The sequence below is a fragment of the Simochromis diagramma genome, unplaced genomic scaffold (genome assembly GCF_900408965.1).
Source record: "Simochromis diagramma unplaced genomic scaffold, fSimDia1.1 OVJJ01000603.1, whole genome shotgun sequence".
NCBI lineage: Eukaryota > Metazoa > Chordata > Actinopteri > Cichliformes > Cichlidae > Simochromis > Simochromis diagramma.
In genome coordinates this window covers 19,483,443-19,508,013 of record NW_024387414.1, presented here as the reverse complement: position 1 = coordinate 19,508,013, position 24,571 = coordinate 19,483,443, and the positions used below count along the sequence as shown (strand labels likewise).

The 24,571-nt window shown below is 39.1% G+C and overlaps 2 protein-coding genes across 5 annotated transcripts in view; both read right to left on the bottom strand.

Annotated features, from left to right (window-relative positions):
• Positions 1-12,629, bottom strand: part of dennd5a (DENN/MADD domain containing 5A) — a 33,846-nt gene extending 21,217 nt beyond the window's left edge. For 2 of the 4 annotated variants that reach the window (XM_040010863.1, XM_040010865.1), the window contains exons 1-4: positions 12,363-12,629; positions 3,466-3,537; positions 2,560-2,669; positions 985-1,669 (exon numbers count right to left, since the gene is read on the bottom strand). In XM_040010863.1, the coding sequence (XP_039866797.1) occupies positions 985-1,669; positions 2,560-2,669; positions 3,466-3,537; positions 12,363-12,462 (967 nt within the window). In that variant the 5' untranslated portion in view covers positions 12,463-12,629. The remainder of the gene's footprint in view (positions 1-984; positions 1,670-2,559; positions 2,670-3,465; positions 3,538-12,362) is intronic. The other 2 variants (XM_040010864.1, XM_040010866.1) reach the window with 1 other exon arrangement.
• A 1,166-nt stretch (positions 12,630-13,795) lies between these two features.
• Positions 13,796-23,959, bottom strand: tmem41b (transmembrane protein 41B). Its single transcript, XM_040010902.1, has 7 exons — positions 23,740-23,959; positions 21,499-21,616; positions 19,939-20,067; positions 19,294-19,387; positions 17,268-17,372; positions 16,156-16,294; positions 13,796-16,069 (listed from the first exon to the last, which is right to left on the bottom strand). The coding sequence occupies exons 1-7, from the start codon at positions 23,834-23,836 to the stop codon at positions 15,900-15,902; spliced, it is 852 nt and encodes a 283-aa protein (XP_039866836.1). The 5' UTR covers positions 23,837-23,959; the 3' UTR covers positions 13,796-15,899.
• Positions 23,960-24,571: the final 612 nt, after the last annotated feature.

Genomic DNA, 24,571 nt, shown 5'->3' with positions numbered 1-24,571 from the left:
GCACTTTCTCTCAATGGTGAACACTGAACAAAAACTACATCTTTCTAGCTAACAGATCCTATAAAATTAGGTAATTTAATGTGAGATGATCATTGTGGACTCGAAACTGATTTGTATTACTACTGAACATTGCTGAAGTAGCTTTTTTTAAATTCCTCAGTTGAGCATTGCTTTTCTCAATTGAGCATTTTTCCCAAGGACACAGGATACATAGATAGACTAAGGAAGGTTATCCTGCACGAGATGGAATAATATGCTTAAAACAATTGTTTCAAACACCAGATTCCTCTGAGCAAGGCTTCCAAAACCTTGGAAATTTCTCTGTCAAACAATCCCCTCTTTCCTTCATTTCTGACAACATTTCTTACACCTGTAATGTGAATAGCAAGGTACTACGCTGCCTACCAGGGAAATCAGAACATTTTTTAATAACTTTATCTGTATGGCAGCCAGCTGTTTATAGTAGAAACACATCTGATTTCTGATATGGACAATATGTTGTGCAAATGAGTTCTGACCAAGATTAACACAGGCCTTATTATTATTAGACCATATAATGTTTTACATTTTCTTCCTGTAACTAAATATGACTGAAAAGACTAGAATGAATATACAGTGTAACAACATTTTTGTGTGATTAGCAATCTAAGTATTCCGTTTCCTTTGTTAGACATCCTTCAAGCTCCCCAGATAATACCTAGTCTCATGGGATGACAGGGACATGTCCCCCAGCTCCAGAGAGATCTCTTGAGACACGACTTTACTAACAGGATCACATGACCTCACCACCCGCAGAGAAGCAGATGTTTCATATCATTTATAATTAGTTTGTCCTTTCAGCTATTTAGAAAACCTGTCCAATTTTAATGAACTGTACAAACTAATGTTAAATTCAAGCCTGACTACAGTATATTTGCATATATATTTGACACTTATGCACGTGGATGATGAACATGTGTTTAGGCCAGCAGACCAGCTACTTACGCTGTGAGTAGAGCAGTATCTGCATCTCTAGCAGGGCACACGTGAACAGCTGAAGAACGTTCTCCACCCCCAGCAGGTTAAACATTTCACTGATGGCAAAGTCAAAGAGAGGCAGCTCTGATGTGCTTGGCCTCTGGCACACCACAGGCCCGTAGACGCCTGAGAACTTAAGGGATCGCCCAGAAGGTGGCAAAGGAACCTCGTAGAGGATGTTGTAGATGTAGCTCTCTAGGGGAAGGGGTGGGGGTTGTGGGGAAGAGACGGCCTGATGAAGCTGCTGCAGCACTTTGCTGCAGGCCTGAGCGAAGGCCATGGGTGTTATCAGGCAGATGCACTTTGACACGTATAGCGTGTCGCGGCTTATGTCGTACGAGTTAAAACGCTGCAAACGAGAGATGGCGGGCGCGGCGTGGAGCATGGGACGAGAAGGGGTGTGTTGGCGTCTCTGGTCCTCGGGTCCTTGTGGGGAGGTGGGAGTGTGCAAGATATCATACTGCTCTGCGTTGTGCATGTGGTAAAGAGTCTGCATGGCACTGCAGATCTGCTTACTGGTCACCTCCTCGAAGAAGGTGAGGGCAAAGCCATAGGTCCGAGAGCCATCCTCTCTGGTGATGATAAAAGAGTGGAACTGAGGCTCCCGAGAGTCCATCTGCGTCCTGAACGCCAGACCCTTTGGCATACAGAGCTGCAAAAAGGATATACAGGAGAGAATTCAGAGAGCTGAACAAAGACAAAGGGCTCATCATGGAGATGAAACTGTAGCTGGATAGATTCAAATTATTTCCTGCAGATCAAACAGGCATGATATAATGTTTTCATTTCCGAGCTTTAGAGACTGCGGTAAGATCGCTTTCCTCCTCTCGTTGCGTGTCTATAATTCAAATTAATAATCTCCTGACTCACAGACACAACAGCAAAAATTATTTAAAAGTTAAAAACAAAATGACTATACAATATCTTCATATCACTGAAACAGTTCACTGCATTCAAAAAATACTTATACATGCTTTACATGGAGAATTGTTGATTTGCTCCTTAACAGATCTATCTTATTCTTAAGGCCTATCAGGATTTTTCCAAGGTCAAAAACCATAGGGGTCCAAGTGATTTGATCATCACATCAATTTTTCACTGACAGTTCATCACTAGCAGTTATTCTATGCTATGTTTACCTAAACCCTCAATGTTTTTACCACCCTGTCATATGCCAGCTACATCCTTTACTCCATTAGAGGTCCCTTAAATCGATCAGCTGAGATCAGTTGAGAAAAAAGTTTAACCTGGGATCAGCCCACTTCATGTAGACGCAGGCTATTTTGTCTGTTTCCTCTCTGAATGACTTTTTAATGTCTCCCACACAGCTGCTTGTTCCTTCCTGTGTGGATGCCCTATAAGAGTAGGTGTTACCTAACAGAAACCTCTCTCTTGTTTGTTATTTATGGCCATTTCTATTTTTTCAATATTATATCCAAGTGAAATATTTTTATCGCAGGCCTGGTGATTGGCCTTTGGTAGAAAGCCAAAAAAATGTTTAAAATTTAAGGGTTCTTAAGTTGTATCAGCATCATACCATACCATGCCCACTGCATCCTGGTCAAAAGGATTCCACTCGACATTGTCTGGATAATGTGCTAGGACTTTGGATTTAAAGGTTCTCCGCAGTGGACTCTGCTCAAAATTCTCACCTGAAAGTCAAACAAACAGAGAGTGCAGAAAAAAATAAAAAAGGAAAAAAAACAGGAGACAAACAGTTAAGAAACCAGATTTCCAGATGCAGACGCAAGAGCAGAACAGTCGGCTTAAAAATGTCAGCTGCAGCTCCAGAGGAAAGAGCACATTAGCATATTTGTCTTGAGAGGAAAATTGTATTGCATCAAATAAAGCTGCCAGCCTCCTGCTGTAGAAGGTAAACAGGAAAATACACTCAAACAGCAGCATTCGATAATTCAAATTAGATCATAAAAAAATAATGAAATATAGCCAACTTTAACATATCTCGATGCTTCCTGACAGCTTTATTGGCAATACAGAGGGACACGGAAAATAATCAGTCATAGAAGCGCAAATTGAGTTGATTCAAACCCAGAGCTAAGCAGAAGTGATGCACATACCAAGGCAGTACTGAAAAGTCATTCAGAGCGTAGGGGGAGAGTAAACACTGACCAAGCAATGGCAGTGCAGGCAGCACTGAATTTGTGTGTGTGTGAGAGAAACAGAAGCAGTGATTGTCAAACATCAGCTCGTTGTTCAGCTGCTGCTGAAGGAGGTGAGGGAGACGGAGGAGGGGGAGAAGAGAAATCAAGAGTGTGCAAAACAGAAAAGACGTGTCCCCACACCTGTACAGAAAACAACTGAAAACACAGCTGTGCAGCAACAAAAGAGGGCTGCCGAGAAAATAAAGTGTGCCGGGTTTAAAGGGTTTAAGGGTTAAAGCTGAACTTAAGTTAGCAGGAAGAGAAGTGTGTGTGGTGGGAAGGTTACCTTCATTTCCCCTTGCCAGTTTTCCTCTGGCCCCATCTCTGAATTTAGTAGCTTCTATATACTGGCATAAAGCTACACAACAAATAAAAAAAAAAATAGAATTAAAAGCCTGCTTCTTAATGGGTAGAGCATCACTTCTTATGTTGTGTTAACAGATCACGCAGCTGAGAACAAGCTGCACACTCGGGGGACATTATCGCGTCTGGGGACAGGTGGGTATGTTAATTCAAGCCAACTGGTGGGGATATGACACTAGGATGCTGTGTTTCGCTGTGTCTTTACTGGATCATGCAAATCCATACTGCTGCAACAACAGGGATCCACAACAACCAAGTTAGCAGCAGCACTCTCAGCCAAACGCTACCCTTAACTAACATGCACACACTGACAAAGTTAGTCTACTACTGTCTAACTGTTGAAATCTTTACCAAGTACATCCATGTCTGGTTTCCCAGACATGGATTATTAAAGGCCTCCGCTTAAAAAAAATAAATAAAGTGGGCTAGGGTTAATCCATGTCTGGGAAACTGAGCCATACAGTATTAAACTTTTATTCACGAGTACTCCAAGCAGAAAGGTGTAGTATTTTTCTTTTTTTCCACGAATGTAAGAATAAGGCTGTCAATTACTAACAATTAAAAAAAATGTAGCAAGTGTTATCTCTGTGGCCGGATACAAAGAATAAATAACCACAATAATGAGTCACAGCTTTGAAGTGGGTGACACATTCATCATTAGCATTACACAGTCCACATACATTGCACTCAGTACTCACCGAGCACAGTGAATGTGGATTAATACAAACCTGCAAATACTTCCTAACAAAGACCCTCTCTGAAGTCCTTTTGGGAAACATTTCCATATGTGTGATCCGCTCTAAAATATTTTCAATTTCATGCTGGAAAACATGTCATGGTTTGGCAAAATGCGCCGATGTTTAGATGCTATCAGCAAAGAGTCATGGGTTAGATTACAATGAATGAGCGCCCTTGTTTTGCAGCTCTGCAGCTCAGTTTCGATTTTTATATTTTACACACACACACACAAAAAAAAAAAAAAAAAAAAAAAAAAGACCCTCTGCAGTCCTTCCAGCCAGTTAAACATTCTCATGCATCGCATTGAACAAACATCAATGAGAGCAAATTACAGCAGCATGTCAAACCCAAAACATGCTACTGACTGTTTTCTAGCGACATCACCTTCAAAATAAAGCTTTTATCAGGCTACTGTGACCTGTGAGATCCATGAAAATCAGTTTACACTGCTTTTATAAAATGACTCAGTAATGACACGTGCACACAGACAAGAAACGATCGCTTTCTCAAGTCTGGAGGATTGCATTAATTCGCTCTGCTGCACATTAGCATTTTACCAAGAACCCTAGCTAAACTTTTTGAAAATGATGGATTAAAGTTATATCAATAGGAAACATCAGATGGCAAAAGTATCCGCTGGATTCAAAAGTCTTATCCTTTTTTAATCGGACATTAATAAAAGTGTTGACTGACGCGACAAACAGGTTCACACTAGAGTCCTCAGTACAGACACACAGATCCTGGCAAGGGAATAAAAGTCTTACGGATTAAGTGCTTTAATCTCTTGGTTACTTTCATATCCAAACAGCCCACGGGGAAGAAACTAGGCCAGGAACACATCTCAGACTACAAAAACCCCAGCAACTGAAGGCAGTAAGATTATTAATTAAAAATAATTACATATGGTGATAATTCATAACAACCTTATGTAAAGCACTTAGGTGTCATTTGATTTTCCTTAAGCAAATGTAAAATGCAGCACAATTGATGCAAAATGGCATCTGCTACTCATGAGGATGTAATGTAGGTCAAACTCAACGACAGAACGCAGACATGGAGCACGATGGATTCAAGCTGATTGTTAACCCGTTCAGTAGTACAACAAACATCTGGAAGCATCTGGCTGTGCAGCAAATAAGAGATGGCATGTTCTTTTAATTTAAATAACAAAATCAACTTAAAAACAAACACCTGGCTCTTAAGCTACTACAGAAAAGTTTGTTGACTGTGAAACTCATGAGCACAGATGAGCAACGCCTTATAGGAAGCCACAACAAAACACTGCAGAGGTGTGTAAAATAAAGCAGGCATAACAGTCCTTCCCAAAGAAAACACATATGAGGGTCTAACGTTTCATTTGCAAAAAACATGCAGAGCTTTTACTAAATAAAGGCAGCTTTGAATGAAGAGTAATGTTACTCAGATTAAATTCCAAGAAGTAAAAGTTAACCCTGCGAGTTCTAAGTTATCCCTACTTTTGACTCTAAAAGGGGCGTCCACACAGCAAGCAATGCACTCATTGCTCATCACTTTGTCGTTGATGATCAGCCATTAGTGGACATTCTAGGCTCCAGTTGCCTAGGTAACCCTCAAATGTAATTACCACCCTGTCGTAAGTCAATATGCAGTATCCTGCACTTTCACTAGTAGAACTTGAACTTCTCACATCGAATTTGATTAAACTTTAGTTCAGGTCCTGCCCATTTCCCTTCACTTTCACTTGAAGTCGTAGAAAGTCACTGACTTCCTGTTGTCTTTGGTTGGCACATCACTGCTAGTCGTTTCCTGTGTGGATGCCCCTTGACTATATGCTCTCAGAACATGTACATTTTTAATTGTTTTCCCAAATTCAAGTCAATCCAAGTTTGTTGCTTTTCTCCAAAACTCTGGGTTAGGGTTGTGCTCATCACTTGTCATGACCTAGATGTCACAGTGCAAACAAAGAGTCTATGGCAAATTTACAAAGCTTACAATTCTGGAAAAATCTCCATTTATGTAAATGCAACGGCCATAATTAAATGCTATTTTTAACATGTGGCTGGAAACAGCCACAGTTTCACAATATTAAATTTGAGCTTTATCCAAAACTAAAAATATCATTCCCAGATTTGCATTTTCCACGGCTGTCCACACAGGATGATGTGGCTGTTGTGTTACATCATGAGGCTTAAGTGAAGCTGCCTGAGACAGGTGTTCACTTCAGCTTCATCTTTATAATTAAAACTAATTACAAGCCAACTGCCTCACCTGGAGAAGCCATTTGTTAACATAAACACCAACAGACGCTACAGTGTAAACATCATCTTCCTTTGTCATATTCTCCAGCTAATGGACTGTGATGTAATAGAGTGTGGACCGGTAGCAGTGGGAGTAGAGCGTCACTGAGCTCCTCATCCTGCGAGCCAGGGACCACCCACAGCTCTGCATCCCTCCTGTGATCACGAACACACACACTCCTACTATGGCACGGTTCACTAGGCTAGACATAAAGGGATGCACCTCCCTGACTGTAAAGCTATATTCAAACACGACTAAACTCCCTGCAGCACAAAGTGTTGTACAGACTGCTGACACGTCAAAACAGCTCAGCAGCAATAACGTCGACACTCATTCACCTAGCGGGCCCGGCACTGGCAGAACATGATAGCTCACTCACAGCCTAAACTCCCCGCCATCACAGCTCATGGTCCCCCGTGTGCTTTCTGTGAGTTTAACAAAAGGATAAGTTCGATTTTTTCCCCCCACTTGTTACAGTGTGGGATGATTTCTAAGCCGACACCAAAGTTGCTGCCTTATCGCATTCAATTTAGTTGTTAACATGACTTAAAAGCTATTAGCCAAAAACACCAGCACGGTGTTTCTTAGTTAGTCTGGAGGTAAAAAAAAAGTGTTTAACTCTGGAACACTAGTTTGCAGTTTTGTAACGCTATCACTAACGTTGCATATATTTTACCCGAAAAAAGATAGTTCCCATTAAAATACATTAAGGTACCCTATTCACATCTCATACAACCCTATAAAAAAGGGTCTAAAATTAATGAAAGGTTAGGGACTTAATGAAAAAAATCCAACAAAAAAGATAAATAACAGAACTGGGAACTTGACTATAAAACTTTTTGACCAGTGGAAATTACCATTAAGTGATCTTTAGTCATCGCATATGTGAAAAATCCCCCTATGCTAGTGTTTTAGGTTAAGAAAAATGTCGAGATGTCAAGAAATTCCCATAACAGTAATTGACCTTTTAATAAAAACACTATCATTACACAGTAGTACAACATACAAAAAAAAAAAAAAGGACAAGCTGACCGCATAAATAAAAGACAAGTTCTTTTAACTGTCAACACATCATCTGATCACATTAAACTATGGTCAATTCGCAGACTGTATATAAAAAGATGGTAACCCCTATTGTTATATCACCCATTGGTTACTGTAGCCCTAGCACTTTCCATCTTTTGTAACATCTATATTTGTAAATGGCTGTGTTGAGTAAGGGAAGAAACCAGCAGACACAACACCCTCTGTGGTGATTTTACAACTAGATGTTCTTTTCGGAAACCAGACGAGCTGCCTTCACTGACCCAGAGGCGCAACGACAGCAGCAGTCGTCTTTATTTATTGTAGAAAGATGTCTCGAACCCAGTAATGTCAGACTGTCAATACTTTTAATATAATATCTACACCAACATCAATAAAAATATCTTCCCTGGATATAATATTATACCAGGACAGGTTTCATTTTTTTTTTTTTTTTTTTTTTCTCTCCATAGTAAAGTTTTCAACTTGTCATACAAAGGAGAGCTTATCACAGTGGCTCCGTCTTTAAGGTAATTAAGCTGAAATTCAATAACCACTGAATTTTAACTCCCACATGTTGAACACTGCAGTAAAACCACCATCACTCACCACTCAACATTGTTACGCTCTTGTACAGTCGCCAGTAATAGTGTTATTAGCTACAATGTAACTGCTAGGTAGTATTCATTCCCTCTTCCCTCAGGAAAACTGTCTCTGACAGATTAAATGGTCAAAATTAGTTCACCTTTGATAATGAAGCTGAAATATGGCACATAACCTACAAATACCAGACAGGCTAATATCAGCAGCTTATCTACAGAGTGGCGAGAAGATGCCGTAGGGCCATAAAACCTGGTCTAACACCGCAGCAGCCTAAAATTTCAGCACACATCTGCTAGCAGCCAGGGGATTGAACTGCGGAGAAATTTGACCTGCTGGAAAAACAACCTTTTACACAAGAATGTGCAGGTTTAATTACTCTGCCATGACTGGGAAGAATGTAAACATTCATCATTCAGCAAGTGGAGTTTAAAAGCCATTCTACAGTTGTGCACAAGGATAAAATATTTGCTATTTTAAATCAAGATAAATGTGAAAATAACACCTGTTCTTGGATATTATGATCAGTGGGGAGTAGGCTTCCACTTTTGGTGTTTCCATTTGAAATTCTATTTTAAAGAGACTGTAAATGTAATTTAATATAAAAAAAACAAAAAAAACAAAGAAACTTGGGTCTCTTCAGCTTTGCACCATCAAGTTGCAGATGCTGTGAATGTTCTTGTAGCTCCAGTAGTTCCAGCCCATTGGTAGCAATGCACAGACCTCAAAGCTCCGTAACTGCATGCTACACGCCAATATGCACAGCGGGGGGGATATATGTGGTTAACCTCAAAGCATTTGCCTACAAACTTCTACTTACAGTCTTATTTTTTTACCAGAACAGTTTGATATCTCCAACAGTGAGGTTGAGACAACTCATTTCAAATTTTCAGTCCTGCGGGCAAAAAGTAGCGCTTTCCTCCTGCTTGATATATTAAAACAAAAACTGAGGTGTTATCAATAATAGGATCAATCACTTGGCACAGCATCGCCAGCTTATACAGCCAGTTCTTGTATGAGGTCCCCTATATTCAGCGCCATATAATTTTAGCTGTACACTTTGCCCTGGAGGATCACGAGGTTTCTAATAACTCTTCAAACTGCATCAAAAGCTTCACTGATGCATTTTCAAAGGGATATTTTAAAATACTGGCCAGGTCCAGAAATACACAGCTCTGAGTGAAAATATGAAAGACGACATTTTGCATTTAAAGCTTTCAGCTTTCATGTTGAGCCATTCAACCTCATTTGTTTGCCGAGTCGGATTCGGGGACAGAGAGGGAGAGAGCGAGAGAGAGGCTGCCTGGGAAATTCAAAAGAGATGTTTAGCATTTGAATAGGTGGAGCCTGTCTGCATGTGTACTTATATCCTTCAGCTCCCTGTGCTTCCAGCGTGGCCTGTGAAGCTGCAGGGTCATACATATGCTAATCAGGTCCTCCCTAAGCTGCCAAACACCACGCTGTAAGAAAGTTTCGGTCATTCTTTGTGGATTGACTGTACGTGAATCACCACTGGATCATACTGAGAAAGAGGAACCGGCATGCAGAGTTTCATTTAAATCTTTTCTTGTAAGATGCCTTCAAGTCATTTAAAATGTTTCTCAAATCTAAATATGTGCAGTTTTCTTGTTCATAACGTCAACATATACTCATTTCGGATATCACCTTTTGAGGTCTTTTAAGGTCTGTGACATACAGCTGTGTCGTTACATTCAAATTTTTAAGGTTATTTATTTAAAGTTGTGACTACTTCGTCTTCTTCCTCTTAATCCATGATTTCTTTCGCCTTGTTCAGATGGCCAGATCTCCTTAGGTTAAAGCCAAAACTCTTTTTGCCATCTTTTTGTATTACACACACACACACACACACACACACACACACACACACACACACACACACACACCTAACCAAAACTGTAAACCCCCAGGTATACCTGTAGCACATGTTTAGCTGACATGATCATACATAAGCCATAACAATGGAATTTCCACACCATTTCCTCTTTTCAACTCAGACTGAAACAGCTGATAAGGGCAAGCCCCTAACCTCGTTCTACAGTAAATAGCAGCAAGATGCAGTAAGTAGAACAACATCAGTGAAGTTTGACCTCAGAGTCCCGGTTTGCATGTCGAAGCAAAGTTTCAGTCTAGTCAGAAGGCCTTAAGAAAAACCTCATCACGCACACAGAAGCATTAAGTATGCAGGCGCAATTTGCAGGTGATTTAAAAATATGCAAACCCAACCTGCAAATTATATATTCATCTGTGTCTTTTCGCTTGTGTCCAAAATGAGCTGTTACCCACTCTGGGTAATTTTAGTGTCTTGAGCGTTGAGTGAAGAACAACACAGCTGTCAATTACACAATAGGGCCTTCTTAATTCGTAGCTTTGCTGCTACACAATGGTACCAAACCACAGTTTGAAGAATGGAAATCAATCACACAGCACAGCAATATTCCCACTAATACATGGCTGTCATTTTCACAGTGTTTGCTTTGTTGCACGTGTTGAAAAGCTCTACTTCGGAACTGTAAAATGTAGCTTTATTGTATCGATGGGAGGCCAAATCGCCGCATTAGTATGGACGCTTCAGACAACTCGTGCTTGGCGCATGGTTGGGTTCAGTTAAAATGCAAAACAGGGCACGTATCTAATTTTATTTTGCGAATTCAAAGTGAATTTTGTGCTAAAGACGCAAAAAAGGAACTTAATTTAAGGAAGTGAAAATAGGAAGTTGGGGGTGCTGAGGCTCTGAAAACTAAAAGGATTTTTGGTTAGGTTATTCATCTGAGAAGAACAGACGCTTCTTTCAACCACAACAGCAACTCTGCGGGGCTTGCACTACCTGCTGAGTCATAATAAATCACACAGATACGGGAGAGAAAATAAATAACAAAAGAGATTAAAATCAACTCTTCACTGAAACTGATCCCTTTTAATCACTGGACTGAAAGGACAAGTTGAAAAAAGACAAGTGCAACTAAAGACTAAAAATCAGGTTTGAAAATGGCTTCACTAATTGGAATGGTGCCTCAAGTGAGAAGAAGCCTACACCCCTCAACTTGATCACTCTCATTCAGCTTACAGCTAGGTGACATTACAGCTCAAGAATGTAAATATCGTGTTAAAAGACATCATGTGAGCTGACTGGACTGGCATTTTTCTTTCAGCATTCAGGGGTTTTCCCTTCAGTAGAGGCAGGTGCTCTGGAAACCCCTGACAATATTACCGCAAGAGAGAGAAAAATGATGGAGATCTCAGAATTTAAAAAAAAAAAAAAAGGAAATAGCACTGTGGCCATGCTGTCATCGTCCACAGATTGTATCAGAGCCCTGGCTTTCGAGGAACTCTTCATCCACAGTTTCACATGCACATATATTCACAAAAAGCTCTATTTCATCCACAAGCCATGCTCATGCAGGTAAACTCAAAACAAAAAAAGGACCTCAGTCTTTAAGCAAAGCAGTATCAAGGTGTGTAAGTACATGCTGTCCTCTTATTAGATCTTTAAGCTATTTATGTAATAGTCTGTAAAGAGCTGGGTGTGCTACAAGAGGAGGAAGAGGATGGTTACATGTTCAGCGAGGGTCTCTGGTAGATGATGAGAATGTCAGAGGTGGGATCTGACCGGTAACCTTTTGTGTAGTTACCTGAGTACCTGGTCTCCTCTAGTGAAAACCACGAGACAGTAGGACAGCCTCGTCACATTCAATTTGATTACACTGGCATCAGTGTTACAACAACACCAAGCCTGATTTCACTGTAGGCAAAGCGTTTCCTTATGTAAAATGCGTACACTGCGTAGCGTCAGCATCAATTCACACGAATACACCCGGAGTGTGAAATGCAGCAAGGACTCTATCGACAGCCTTTGAATTTAAATGCATGTCAGCGCTTTAAACGAGGCATAACCAGCCAGTAATCCAGTTCGCTCCTCATCGAGCATTACAAACAAACAGGCTGGGAGAAGATGAGCTAGGCCTGGCGTTAGGTTCGCTCTGTATTTACCCTGAAAACATACATTAACCGAATTCATAGATGACATGCACAAAAAAAGCATTACAGTCTCATTATCAACGCCGACTCTTTGTTATGATACCCGTTCATTCCTCTCTTCTTCTTCTTATTTTTTTTTTGCCCCAGCATCAGCCCGACATTTACCCAGATGGCTAATGTGCTTACCGGACAGTTCGTCGGGTTCCAGCCCGCTTTCGGTGTCGAGTCCGCAGATCACAAAATAATCTGCGAACCGGCAGGAACCGGAGCTGAAGCCGGTGGTCATTTTGAGACTGGTCCGGTGGTACCCTTATCCCTAAAACAGGGAGCATATTAAAGGAACTCGGAGAAGTGATTTCTCCGTGCCATTACCGACGATACGCTGCTGCGAAGCTTGAAAATCACTACCGACACTGAGCTAACCTGATCAGCACGCAGCAAGGGACATCCTTTCGAGCGCCTTCACAATAAACCTTTATACAGGGGGAAATCGGCCTTCAGAATAAAAGTCAAGAATAAATAAATACATATATATAAATTTAAAATTTTATATGAGAAAAAAATATAACAGCATATTTTATATATGCTAATCATATTGATTATGAGGAAGTCTATAGTACGAAACAACTATAACCCTAGTGGTATTTTTTAAGAATAATAAGATTTCCAGTTAGCCACACTTAAGTTATTTACAGTGATCAAAATTGATACTAAATCATCACCTTGGCGCATGGATAATATTCATACCTAGACATATAATCATGAACGAGCGATGGTTTAAGTCTAAAAATTCTGTCATAATTTAATATTAATAATATTTCAATTGACACAATTGAAATTCAGTTACGGTATTCATTTAGAGCAATTTATTCATTTAATGATTTATTTATGAACCCAGAGACGCTCAAAGGTAGTGCCCTTGGGCAAGGAAAGATATCTGGCATTGCCTCCCAGAAAAACTGAAAGAATTAAAGTTATGTATCCATCATCTAAACCAGCTGCATAAATGTGCTACGCCAAGGTTGTGGTTTCTGAGCTTTCATCTACCAGAGATTTTAGGTGTACTGCTCAAGAGCCAAAGTGTACTCGTGCATCGTAAAAAGCAATGGATTAGTTGTACTTTTTCATGGAAGCATCAAAGTGTGGTCTTCTAATATTCTATGATTTTAATTTGTTGAGTACATTAGTGAAAGAAGTCCGTGTGAGTATTGTGTAAATATGTCAGGGTGCGAAAATATTTGTAGAGTAACATTTAATGAACTGTACTGCAACAGTGGATCCTGATACAAGTAACTAAACAAAATGTAAGTTGATTTAATAAAGAACACCACTACGTTGTCATTCCTCTAAGTGTTATGACACTTATGTCATGTATTTGTTAATTGCTAAATCAAAGCTAAACGTTTCCATCCGTTATATTTTAAAAACATTACCGCTGCTACACATGCAAAACTAGATTACACTTAATGGGTTATTTTAACCAAACAGACCGTGCTGCTTTACAGTTGTGTTACAATGTCACCACCTGGTGGCACTAAATAACTAACGACTGCTTTCTTTGTTGTATATTTCAGTATTATTAAATATGTACACTGTACAGACTATGTTCAGAACTCACATTGTGTAAAGATTTTAATGACTCAATAAATACATATTTAAAAAAACAGAACAGAAATGTGAAATCTGTAAACACTTCATACTGCAATACATCACTGCACAGTACAGAATAATACTGCTTTTTGAAATGTTGCAGAGGGATACAGAAGAAGTATCACACATTATCACTGATTGGGTAAGACGATGGGGGGGATTAACCAGTTGGTATAGTAGGTTAAGTTGAAATTAGGTGTAAGGTTTAAATATTTTAGAAAAAGTTACCAACTATCATTTGTTGGCATATTTAGCATTACAGGGGAATAAGAGGTTACTCATAGCTGCAACAGGAATCATTTCACAGCATTTTGCTACTTTACTTAACGAAGGTTCTTTATCCATTGCAGATGTTTCAAAAACAGTAACCAAAAAAAACATTTAACTACTGTAGCGCTGTTTCCTCCTTTTACATCAATTAATGTTTATGCAGTCTTTTAAAATCTGGGTTTGAGAGTTTAATATTCATACAGTAGTACAGTAGATACACTGTCCATTAAGACATAAACAAAAACATGAAATCTCCTGATGCACAACTCTAAATGTGCATTTTTAAGAGATCTAGGTTAAGATTTGTTACCTACATGTACATTCACTGCGTCTGTTAACTGTCCAGAAGGTTTTTAGCAGCAGGAGCAATGAGTTACCTTGGTACACAGGCAACAAATCTAGAGGGAAATATAATCTATAAGCTTTTTGTTTGTTTTTTTTAAATAACAGGACATAAACAGCCATTCAAAACACTTTAAAGAACACAATCTAGCAACATAAATCAGGCAACACAGCACATTTCCCAAGGTGAAGAAAAGGAAGCAGTAAAAGCAAGGCAAGGCTCAGACACTGCACAGTCTGTTGGCAGTCTTATTGAGCTCAATGGTCGATCATCCATCATATTAAAATCACTAGTTAGATATCGTAGGGTGGAGATGAATGCAGATGATCACAGTACAAAAAAAAGAAAAAAAAAGAAAGCAATCTCAGCCTTTGACTTTTAAAATTTACAAACCAAGACAACTGTGTTGACTTTCAAGAACTGTTCAGTGCACCAGCAAGATCTACATTTACTGTTTAAATAAAAATACCAGCTAGAGATGCTGAGTTTGACACCCTGCAGTTTGGATGTCCTGTGAAAAAAAATATTACATTGGCCTAGTCTGTACTTTAAATACTTTCAAGCGTTCAGTAGCAAAGTAGATTATAATATGGAAACATGGATGAAAGAAAAAGGGAAGTTGTCTGGCAGAAGATGCAGGCACACTTTTAGGAAGATCACTGAATTACTCACATGTCAACAAAACACAAACTTACAAAGATCAGTGCTTATGCGTTTCCTTTTCTCTACATATTAATGTATGCCCAAACTCTGCATATAGTCGCCAGAGCACGGACCCTGTGTCAAAATGCACTTTGAAAAGACTAAAATCCCCTTTGAGAAGTAGTGCGAAAATTATTGCTATAGTGCTAATCAGATTCTATTAAGTAGACAAATGCAGGAGAAATAAATATTAAAACGGGAGTGGGTGTTAAAGGTGCTACTAACAGGATGTAGCAACTCTTCTGCTGTTGTCCAAGTGTCTGTTTGTTGAGTATTTAGAAATAAAATGTCCAGAATAATCTGAACAAGATGCTGATTACACTGTTTGATGACAGAGTTCCTAAAAAGACAACACAGGCACGTTATTCCCCATGAAATAAGGCCATGTGGAACAACTGTGACCTGCACTTTAGGAAAGCATCCTGCAAGTGGCACCTTTTATTGTCTGAAGAAGATCATACAATTATATAACAAGCAGTGCATTAAATAAAAACAACAAAAAAAACAGTTTCTAATATTTATACCATGAGTCACAGAAACCAAAAACAACTTGTGCAAGCAGTGGACTGTTTGTACTTTACATCAGGAACAACCCACCACTGCATGCATTTTTGTGGTTGATGAGTGCTTGGCAATTCCTCCACCGCCTACGAGACGGATGCGGAGCAGCTTCAGTGACCGCTGCATGTTCCTGAGGCGAGGTAAGGGAGATGTTGGGATCAGCCAGCAGATGAGTTGCTGAGGTGAGGTGACGGGCTCTACTCTAGTTTCTGCTGCAGCTTCTTCTGGAAGCAGACGGGTAAAATCGAGAGCACGGCTAGTACACCGAGCACAGCCAGGGAGTTCCAGGACACGGCTTCGCCCGCCGTGGTGAGTTTGTACAGTGTTGTACCTGCGTTGATTGCTACAAAGGATGGTGGAGCCACTCCTGTTGATCAGTGTGGAATGAAGGTTAGTCATTGGTGGAAAACATTACCGAAATGGATCCAGCAGTAGAGAGAAAAACAGTCTTACCAAGAAAGGTACCAATGAAGAAAACCCCCAAAGGCACATTGATGACAGGTGAGGTGATGTTGATGAACCAGTTGGGTAGAAAGGGGGTTATCCTCAAGAAGATGATGTAATTGATTAAATGATTTCTATGTTTGTCAACCTGCCATTAAAAATAAAATATAAGAAAAATCATGAGCAGAATATTTCTGAAATTACAAACAATAAATAAATGATCAGCTTTTATTAAAATCATGTTGGAAGACTGCTGTGCTGTGGAATACTGGGTAATACTGGGGATATTAAAGCTCATCTCATTAAGCAATCATTAAAACATGTATAGCACGATAGAGAGAGAAATCAAATTTAAAACCCATCTCACACAAAGTCTTGACTAATTCAGTCCAATCTTATCTTAAAGTCCTCATAGTACCATATCACTCCAATAGAGCACTTCACTCTCACACTGCATGCTTCCTTGTGGTTCGTAGGGTATTTAAAAGTAGGAGGCAGTCTTTAGTTTTCACACCCCTCTTCTGCGGAAACAGCTACCAGTTTGAATTCTTTATTTTTAAGATTAGGCTTAAAACTTTCCTTTTTGCTAAAGCACATAACCCTTAGTTACCCTGCAATAGGCCTAGGTTGCTGGGGGATTTCCATAAAGTACTTCTTCACTCATTACAAGCTTACAAAGCACTTTGATCATTAGTTATTATTAATGTCTGGTCCTCTTCCATAGCAGGTCGTTTGTACTGTCTTCCTCCCCTCCCCTCAAACCGATTGTGAAAAATGTCCACCCCTCCCTGAGCGTGGTTCTTCCTGAGGTCTCTTCCTGTTAAAAGGGAGTTTTTCCTTCCCATGGTTGCCAGGTGCATGCTTAAAGGGGGTCGTTTGATTGTTGGGGCTTCCTCTATATGATTGTAGGGTCTTTACATTATAGTATAAAGCATCTTGAGGTAAATGTTGTTGTTGTTGTTGTTGTTGTTATTTGGCAATATATTTGTGGGTCTTTAAATGCAACTCAAAACCAGTACAACTAAAGCAAAGCACAAAGAAAATGCATAAATATATGAAAAGAACAAAAAAAACCAAAATAAAACAAACAAAAAAAGGTTCTTTCCTGTCAAAGCTCCTACCTGCTGAGACCATTTCTGTGCTCGCTCTGTGAGATATCTGTAGACCACTGGTCTGCCCACCAGATATGACAGCATATAACAGAACGAAGCACCCAAGCCAGAGCACTGCCAACAGACAGAAAATGATGAGTGACTGAGGAAGATAATACAGAAAAAAAAAAATCTCAAAGCTAGAAGCAGAAATGACTCTTCTGGTAACTGACTTATAAAACGTTTAGAGTCCTTCACAAATTAAATATGTATCTCTAAATACAGTTATTAACTATAATGCAACACAATTTCCATATTCCATCGCTTTCATAATGCTAGCAGCAGAGGTGAGGTGTTAAGAAAAGCTGCATGTAGTTTCAAAGAAAAGGTCTCTGGGTTTTCACACTAACCAAAGCCCTTCTTGGCTGTAACAGCAAAAACATCATGGTTTAGTGTGAACAAGGCTAAACCACTAGTGTGAATGCATCGCGTATTTACAGGGAGAAAAAAAAGAGTCCACAAGAAAAAATAAAAAACAACCAGCCAAGTGGTCACAGGAGACTATGATGCAACATAGTCACACGCAGCTGTATGCTGTTCATGCAGGTACTGAGGTTAAACTGGTGACAATGTTAAACGTGACATTTTCATTCTATCCTTGCATGTTTAAATGTGGAATTTCCCTTCAAAAATATACAAAAAGCCACGTGATTACACTGCTGTCTGCTCTACATTTACAGTTGTGGTTGGAAGTGTTGCATAAATTCATCATGGGCATGAATTTCATGATCATTTTAGGCCACAGAGTGAAATTATTGTACAGCATACATCTTTAATGACTTTAAAAACAAAAATTGTGTCCACGAGTTTTAATTTATTTTAGAGTTTCTTCTAATCCATACAGGGTTGAAAATATACATACAAGCTAAAGCTAAAAAGTGGTGCTGAAGGTTCTATAGTGTCTTTGAACGTGACAAAGACTAAGTAGTGATCATGATTAACTGGATCTTTGCCAGCATAAAAAGGATTGTTTGGTCAGACCAAAGCACTGACAAACATCATGGCAATGGTGGGGGAAAAAAAATCAAAAGAACTCAGTAAAGTTCTAAGAAGATGAGCTTTGGATTTACAAAAGTTGGGATTGGCTCTTGGAGCCAGTTCTAAACAACTGTAGATTCCAGTTGTACAAGTTAATCAGACAAGTCACCACTTTACCAAGGTCTGGAAGAAGGCCTTGAGAGGATATTGGCTAGGATGTTCAGGAACAACCAAACCAAGGCTCATGAATTGCAAACTGCTGAAAACCTCAACTGAAATTTGCAGCTGCCCACATGGACGAGCCAAAGAGCTTTTGGAGAAAAGTATTACAATCGTATGAAATTAAGATTAAGCTATTTGGTCACAATGATAAGAGTTATATTTGGAGGGAGTAAAGGTGAGGCTAAGAACACGATATCAGCTGTAGCCTTAGTATCAGGCTCTGGGGCTGTTTTGCTGCACTGGTATTGGTACATTGGAAAAAATAAAGACTACTTCCAAATTCTTCAAATTCTCTTCTAATCAACAGCTACAAAGTTGAAACTTTGACACAGTTGTGTGTTCCAACAGGACAATGATCCCAAACACACCAAAACTGGTTTTATAACAGATAAAGGTCAACTTCTGGAAGAGCATTCCCAAAGCTCTGACCTCAACCCTTTTGAAAATGTTTGGATTGTGCTTAAAAATCAACTAATTTAAATGTGGTAAGATGGAAAATTTTGCAAAGAAAAGTGGTCAAACATTCCGCCAGACTTATGCAGGAGGTTGATGATGATGGTTGCCAAAAGCATCTGGTTGTGGTGCAGCTTGCTAAGGGACATTTAATCAATCACTTTTTTTTCCCTTCTTTAAAGTCATTAAAGATGTAACCATAACTGTAAATTATAATTCCACTGTATGAAAAACTTTAAGAGATGTAATCATCCATCTATTTAACAAAAGGCTGTGGCTTGACATCCTTACATAAATAAACTCAATGTTTTTTTCTTACAAATTTCATACTGTTCTTACTCACCAAGCACACCAAGAAAAGAGCCAGAGGAAACGGATAAAGATATCCAGACAGTATGCTGAGGAAGATCGATCCAGGGATTGCAAAAGTCTGGAGGCTGGTAAAAGTATTAAGGTGTATTTCTTTAAAAATGAGCTCCACACAAGATTCCTCTTCCCACATAAGCCCTAAAAGAAAAACCCACTACAATGATGGTAATACTTTGTCTGTAGGTTGAGCAGTTAAAATGAGATTGTGTGCACACACTAGATTTATCCTCAGAGACATCCAATATTGGATACAAAGTTCTGCTTGCTTGACTTTTACAGCAGACTTAGAGCTGACACTCTGAAAGAATTATTAGAAAAAAAATCTGAGTCATAAGTTTTACACGTGGGAGATACCACTGATAGTTCTGAAAGGTCATACATGGTCATACTTTGTCAGGAATGCCAGCTGAAAGATTCAGTCACAAGAAACTAATGAAGCTGCAGCCAGAAAAAGACAATAAAATAATAACTTCAGTTAACACAAAGTTAACTGAATAGCTAGTGCAAACTATCAATGCAAACCAGACAGCTTTACTTAGCCTGAACCTCAGCAAAGTAGTTCAGAGTAAGTAGTAAAGTACATATTTTACATAAAGGGTGATGTTTTCTCCAAGGATACAAAACATATGTTGCAAAGTAGGCCACCAACACCTGGGTGTAGTAGGTGTCTTTGTATTTAGACAATACTGTTCCCAAAGCTTTAGCATCATCCATGTCTTTGGGGATCTTGATTTTCTCCATTTCATCACTGAAAAAAATAAATAAATAAAAAAATCTTGTGTCAGTCACAATTTACTTAAAACCCTTTCCAGTCGTTTTTAATATATAAAAAAATCAGCAAATGATTATGTAATTGGTTTGTGAATTAGCACTACCGGTGAGAATAGTGCGTTTCTTTGCAGGTATGTTAAAAATTGAAGCTGTACAAGTACAGAGAAAAACTCTACATGCATGTTTTACTATTATGGGTCCAACTCTTCTAATGAACGATGTCTACCAGCAGTTAATAATAATTTATACTTTACTGATCCCCGTGGGGAAATTCCTCTCTGCATTTAACCCATTCGCTTAATGACTGGATCTGTCCAGTTTTCCATTGCCAATTTCATGTTGACATATTCTCTTACTGCTTCTAAATCATATCTCAGCAGTTCTGGACTTGAACACTATGTCAGAATTACTCTCATTTTTAGCCTTTTCATTAACCTAACAAAAACTGCCAAAATCCACCAGTACAGAGCTCCTAATAACTAAGTATATCAGGAGTGCACTGGTGCCTGGCTGTCTTGGTTAACTCTTCACTTGATTAACTATTTTACTAGCAAGGCATTACAAACACAGTCAAGCTCACCTGCACTTAAAAATAGTGGAGGCTTGAGTTCAAAGCAACCCCTGAGGCCATTTACTGTATCTCCACTCTGCTAAGCCCCTCTATTTTTCTTTTATTTACATTTCTAAACAAAGAGTAAAGCCCCCCCAAAGAATTTAAAACAATCTCCAATGTCGCAGCTAAACACTGAGGGAGATTATGCTTTTGAAGCAGCCAATGGTCTCAAAAAACATTTTTAAATGCATTTGTTTTCATTAACCTTTAAGCTGAAATCCTAACTTCATTGAATAAAGATCCAAACATTATGTGGTTTGTCTCCTTTGCCCCAAATTCAATTTAATTGCACAGTATTTGTATAGCTCCACTCAACAACAGTCCCGAGGGCACTCAGTAAGGAAAAGACCACAAAATATTATAGAGACAATCCCAACTAGTTATAAAGCAATTTCTGTCAGTTTTTTTTTTTTTTTTATACAGAGTATTTTATGAATAGGTACCGAACAAAACTACTAACAGAAAGTGTAACTCATCATTAGCTGGTGAGAAAACAGTCATCAAGATAATGACAGCTTTGCCTTCAACACAAGACGACCTACAGCTCAAGCTGTGTTGTACTCAGCAAGATGTTTATTGTTTGTTTGTCTTTTAACCATGACTCATCACCATTCAGTTTTCAAGCCTGTGTGCCACTGAATGGAAATAAAGTTATATACACCCTACCTGTGAAACAGCAGAAATGAATCTATTAAACAGAAAAGCAATGTCTAGTAAAATCTACTCCTTCAGATCTGAGAAGTGTTTTGGGTAAACTGTACTTCATGCTGAAACAACCACACCAGGGCAACTTACTCAGAAAGCTCTGGGAAGTTCCTGTAAACAAGGTACATGACTGAGGCAGAGCAGGTGAAGATGGACACCAGAATCAGCAGAGACATGCGTGCTGAGCCCCCTGCGCTATGCTGAATCTCTGTGGAGAGAGAAAGTAAGTCAAACACCCGGTTAATATAGAGTAAACTATAATCAGATAAACATCCTACAAGTAAACTTTCGTATAATTAGCATCACTCATTTAAGCCACTACGGGGAACTGAATCTCTCTCTCTCTCGGGAGAGAGAGACACTTGTGGCTATGGCTGAGACTGTCTCTTTAATGATGCTTTCAGCATAAACATTATAGAAAGAGAGAACTGCAATATCTAACTGTGAGATCTTAATATATGCAGAGAGGAAGTGCTTTTTTTTTTTGCCGTTTGCTCATTTAAAACCACACTACTACACTGCAGCACACTATGATGGTCTGCAAACACATACTGAGTCTGGTGTCACATACATATTTGATGATAGCTTATGACACTGATGATAAGCTGACACCTGGGAGTAAAATATGAATGTTATGGTCTTTAATTGTTCAATTAATATTTAAAATTTGTAAGTTTTTGATTGAAGCTGACTTTACCATCAGCTTCAATCAAATACTTGGCACTAATAAAGATTATGCTTAAAAAGGTGCGGTTAAATACATTCTCAACAAAGTTTGTGTGACATAAAAACACAACTGAGCATGACGTCAGAAAGCAGTATTGCCATCTGGTCACTCCTGCCATTGAGATGCATCTTGTCTGATCCAATCAAGTTGGACAGATGTAATCACTTGCAGCACATTCAGAGGTGATCTGAGACAAACATAGCACTTCATCAGTCCACACATAGCTTTAGAATGAGCGTGGATATCACTTCCCAGCACTTATGCAAATAAACCTCATAGCTGTGTGCCACTTTTCCTCTTTAACAGCAGGACATAGCTATGCACTTCTGATGCCTTGTCTGGTGGAAATTAAGACTGAGTCTATTTGAGGCATACATTTTATTTAAAAAAAAAAAAAAAAAGATGGACCTGGCCAGCAGGACACCAGGCTCCAAAGTCAGCTGATTTTCCAGCAACTCATTAGCCCTTTCTGACAGAGTGTGGGTGGTTCCTTATTCCTTCATTATTTTCCACTTGGCACTCCCCAGTTTTATCTTCTTGTCCAATATGGTCACTTCCAGTTCCAAAAAGCCCATAGACAAATGCTCAAGGGTTTTACTCTACAAAGCAATGTGTTAAGTCAGCATGGCTACGTCCACTTTATGGATCCAGGCAAACCGAATCAACCAAAAGATATGACACACTCAAAATGCATCTCTATACGTTTTTATGTTTGTTTGTTTTGCTGGTCATTTAGGAAGAAGGAACAAAGTTCATAAGAAAAAAAACACTTCAGCTCTGAACTCATGCAAGTCCTTGACTAAAGGGAAACACTCATATGTAATCCACGCGCCATGTGTACAAGGTAAATACAATACCTGTGAATATGTAATAAAGTTCACATACACCCTGTAACCTTAGCTACTTTTGACATTTCTGGAGTACATTTACTCACTATTTGCACTTTACTTTTTCATTTACAGTTCATGCAAATCGATACATTACACTTAATATAATAGCTTTTTGACATGAGCTTTTGAAATGCAGTTCGAATTAAGTTTAATTAACAATGCACAGTTAATTAAACTTCATTTACACAAAATGGATAAATATTACTTTAACCCCCCCCCCCCCTCAAAAAACATTGAAACTGAAATAACTTTAGAATTACATTCTGCACATTTTTCTGGAAATAAGAGCTTTTATGATTAATCTTATGGAGTACTTTTTGTCATATCCTTACTTTACCGTTGGAGGAGATGAATACTTCCCCAACCGTCTTTGTTAACCAGCAGTTTATCTTTTCGCTGATAAAAGACTTAGTGATTTAAACTATTAGGTTAATGTAGGCATGCTGACTAAACATTTAAGTTATTACACCTTAAATGAGGCTGAGGTGGATTTTTGGCTAACTTTGTGATGTGTTGTTTATAAGATTTGGCAAAGTACAGCATCGAAATCAAGCAGGGCTAACTTTAGCTAGCTGGTTCAGGCTGCTTCGCAATACGCAACGGTCTCAAAGTTAAAAGGACGCAGTCGAGTGGTCATATTGCTTCATCTGTATCGATTTGCTTTCCTCTTCTTTTTCGTTAACATTTAACAATTAGCTACCGCCATGAACCTACCTTTCAGGACTTTGGAGTCACTGGCATTAGCCTTCACCTCTTCCTGTGCCACGGACAAGCCGTCCGTGTCTCTGGTTTCTCTCCGCTTTTTGGCCATTTTCTGAGATAACGTTAAGATTAGCGGTACCGAGATGTAGTGGAGTAACAACCGGCAAGTCGATCGAGTGACACCGGTATGTCGACAGCCTGATGACACGTTACACTGATTGACCTTTTACCTTACATTCAGGAGCAAACCTCCACCATTTACAACAGCGCCCCCAGCGGCAGGCTCGCCACATCTGCAGTGAAGTCTACTTTCATATCTTAAAGACATTTTTTATTGGTTATTATTCAGTTTTATATTTAAAGTGTTTCATATTGGAAGAGAAACACCTAGGAAGTAGGTTAAATGTGCAGAGGTATTTTTTTTTCTGTTCTCAAACTGATCTCCCTGTTGGAGCTCAGTCTGGGGGGGGGAGTTATTTTTTTCTCCTTATCTTTCCTCATGTTGTGCTTTTTCCATGTTATACCCCTCTGACCTGTCTTCCCCATGTGATGTTTGTGTAATGTATGTATGGTCGGTAGGGTAAGACGGCGCTGCCACAGCTGGCAGCCTTAACCCAATTTCCCTCGGGATGAATAAAGTATGATCAATCAAAATACAAATTTAAGGTACTTTACAGTTTATACTCTTCACACTCTGTATCTGTATCTTACATGAACAAGCCTTTAAAATAATAATATCATATATTAAATTATTTCAGACAAAATTACAAAGATGAGGGTGCAGACAGCCCTATAATTTATACAAATGGTTCTTCACTATAGAGAATTATAGAGAAACAGTTGT

Bases quoted from the DNA above. Each gene is read 5' to 3' on its own strand.
- tmem41b (XM_040010902.1), bottom strand. From the start codon at position 23,836: ATGGCCAAAAAGCGGAGAGAAACCAGAGACACGGACGGCTTGTCCGTG. The intron at 20,068-21,498 runs GTAAGTTGCCCT...TATTTTTTTCAG, and splicing joins AACTTCCCAGAGCTTTCTGA to TGATGAAATGGAGAAAATCA. The intron at 16,070-16,155 runs GTAAGACTGTTT...ACTGATCAACAG, and splicing joins CTTCATTGGTACCTTTCTTG to GAGTGGCTCCACCATCCTTT.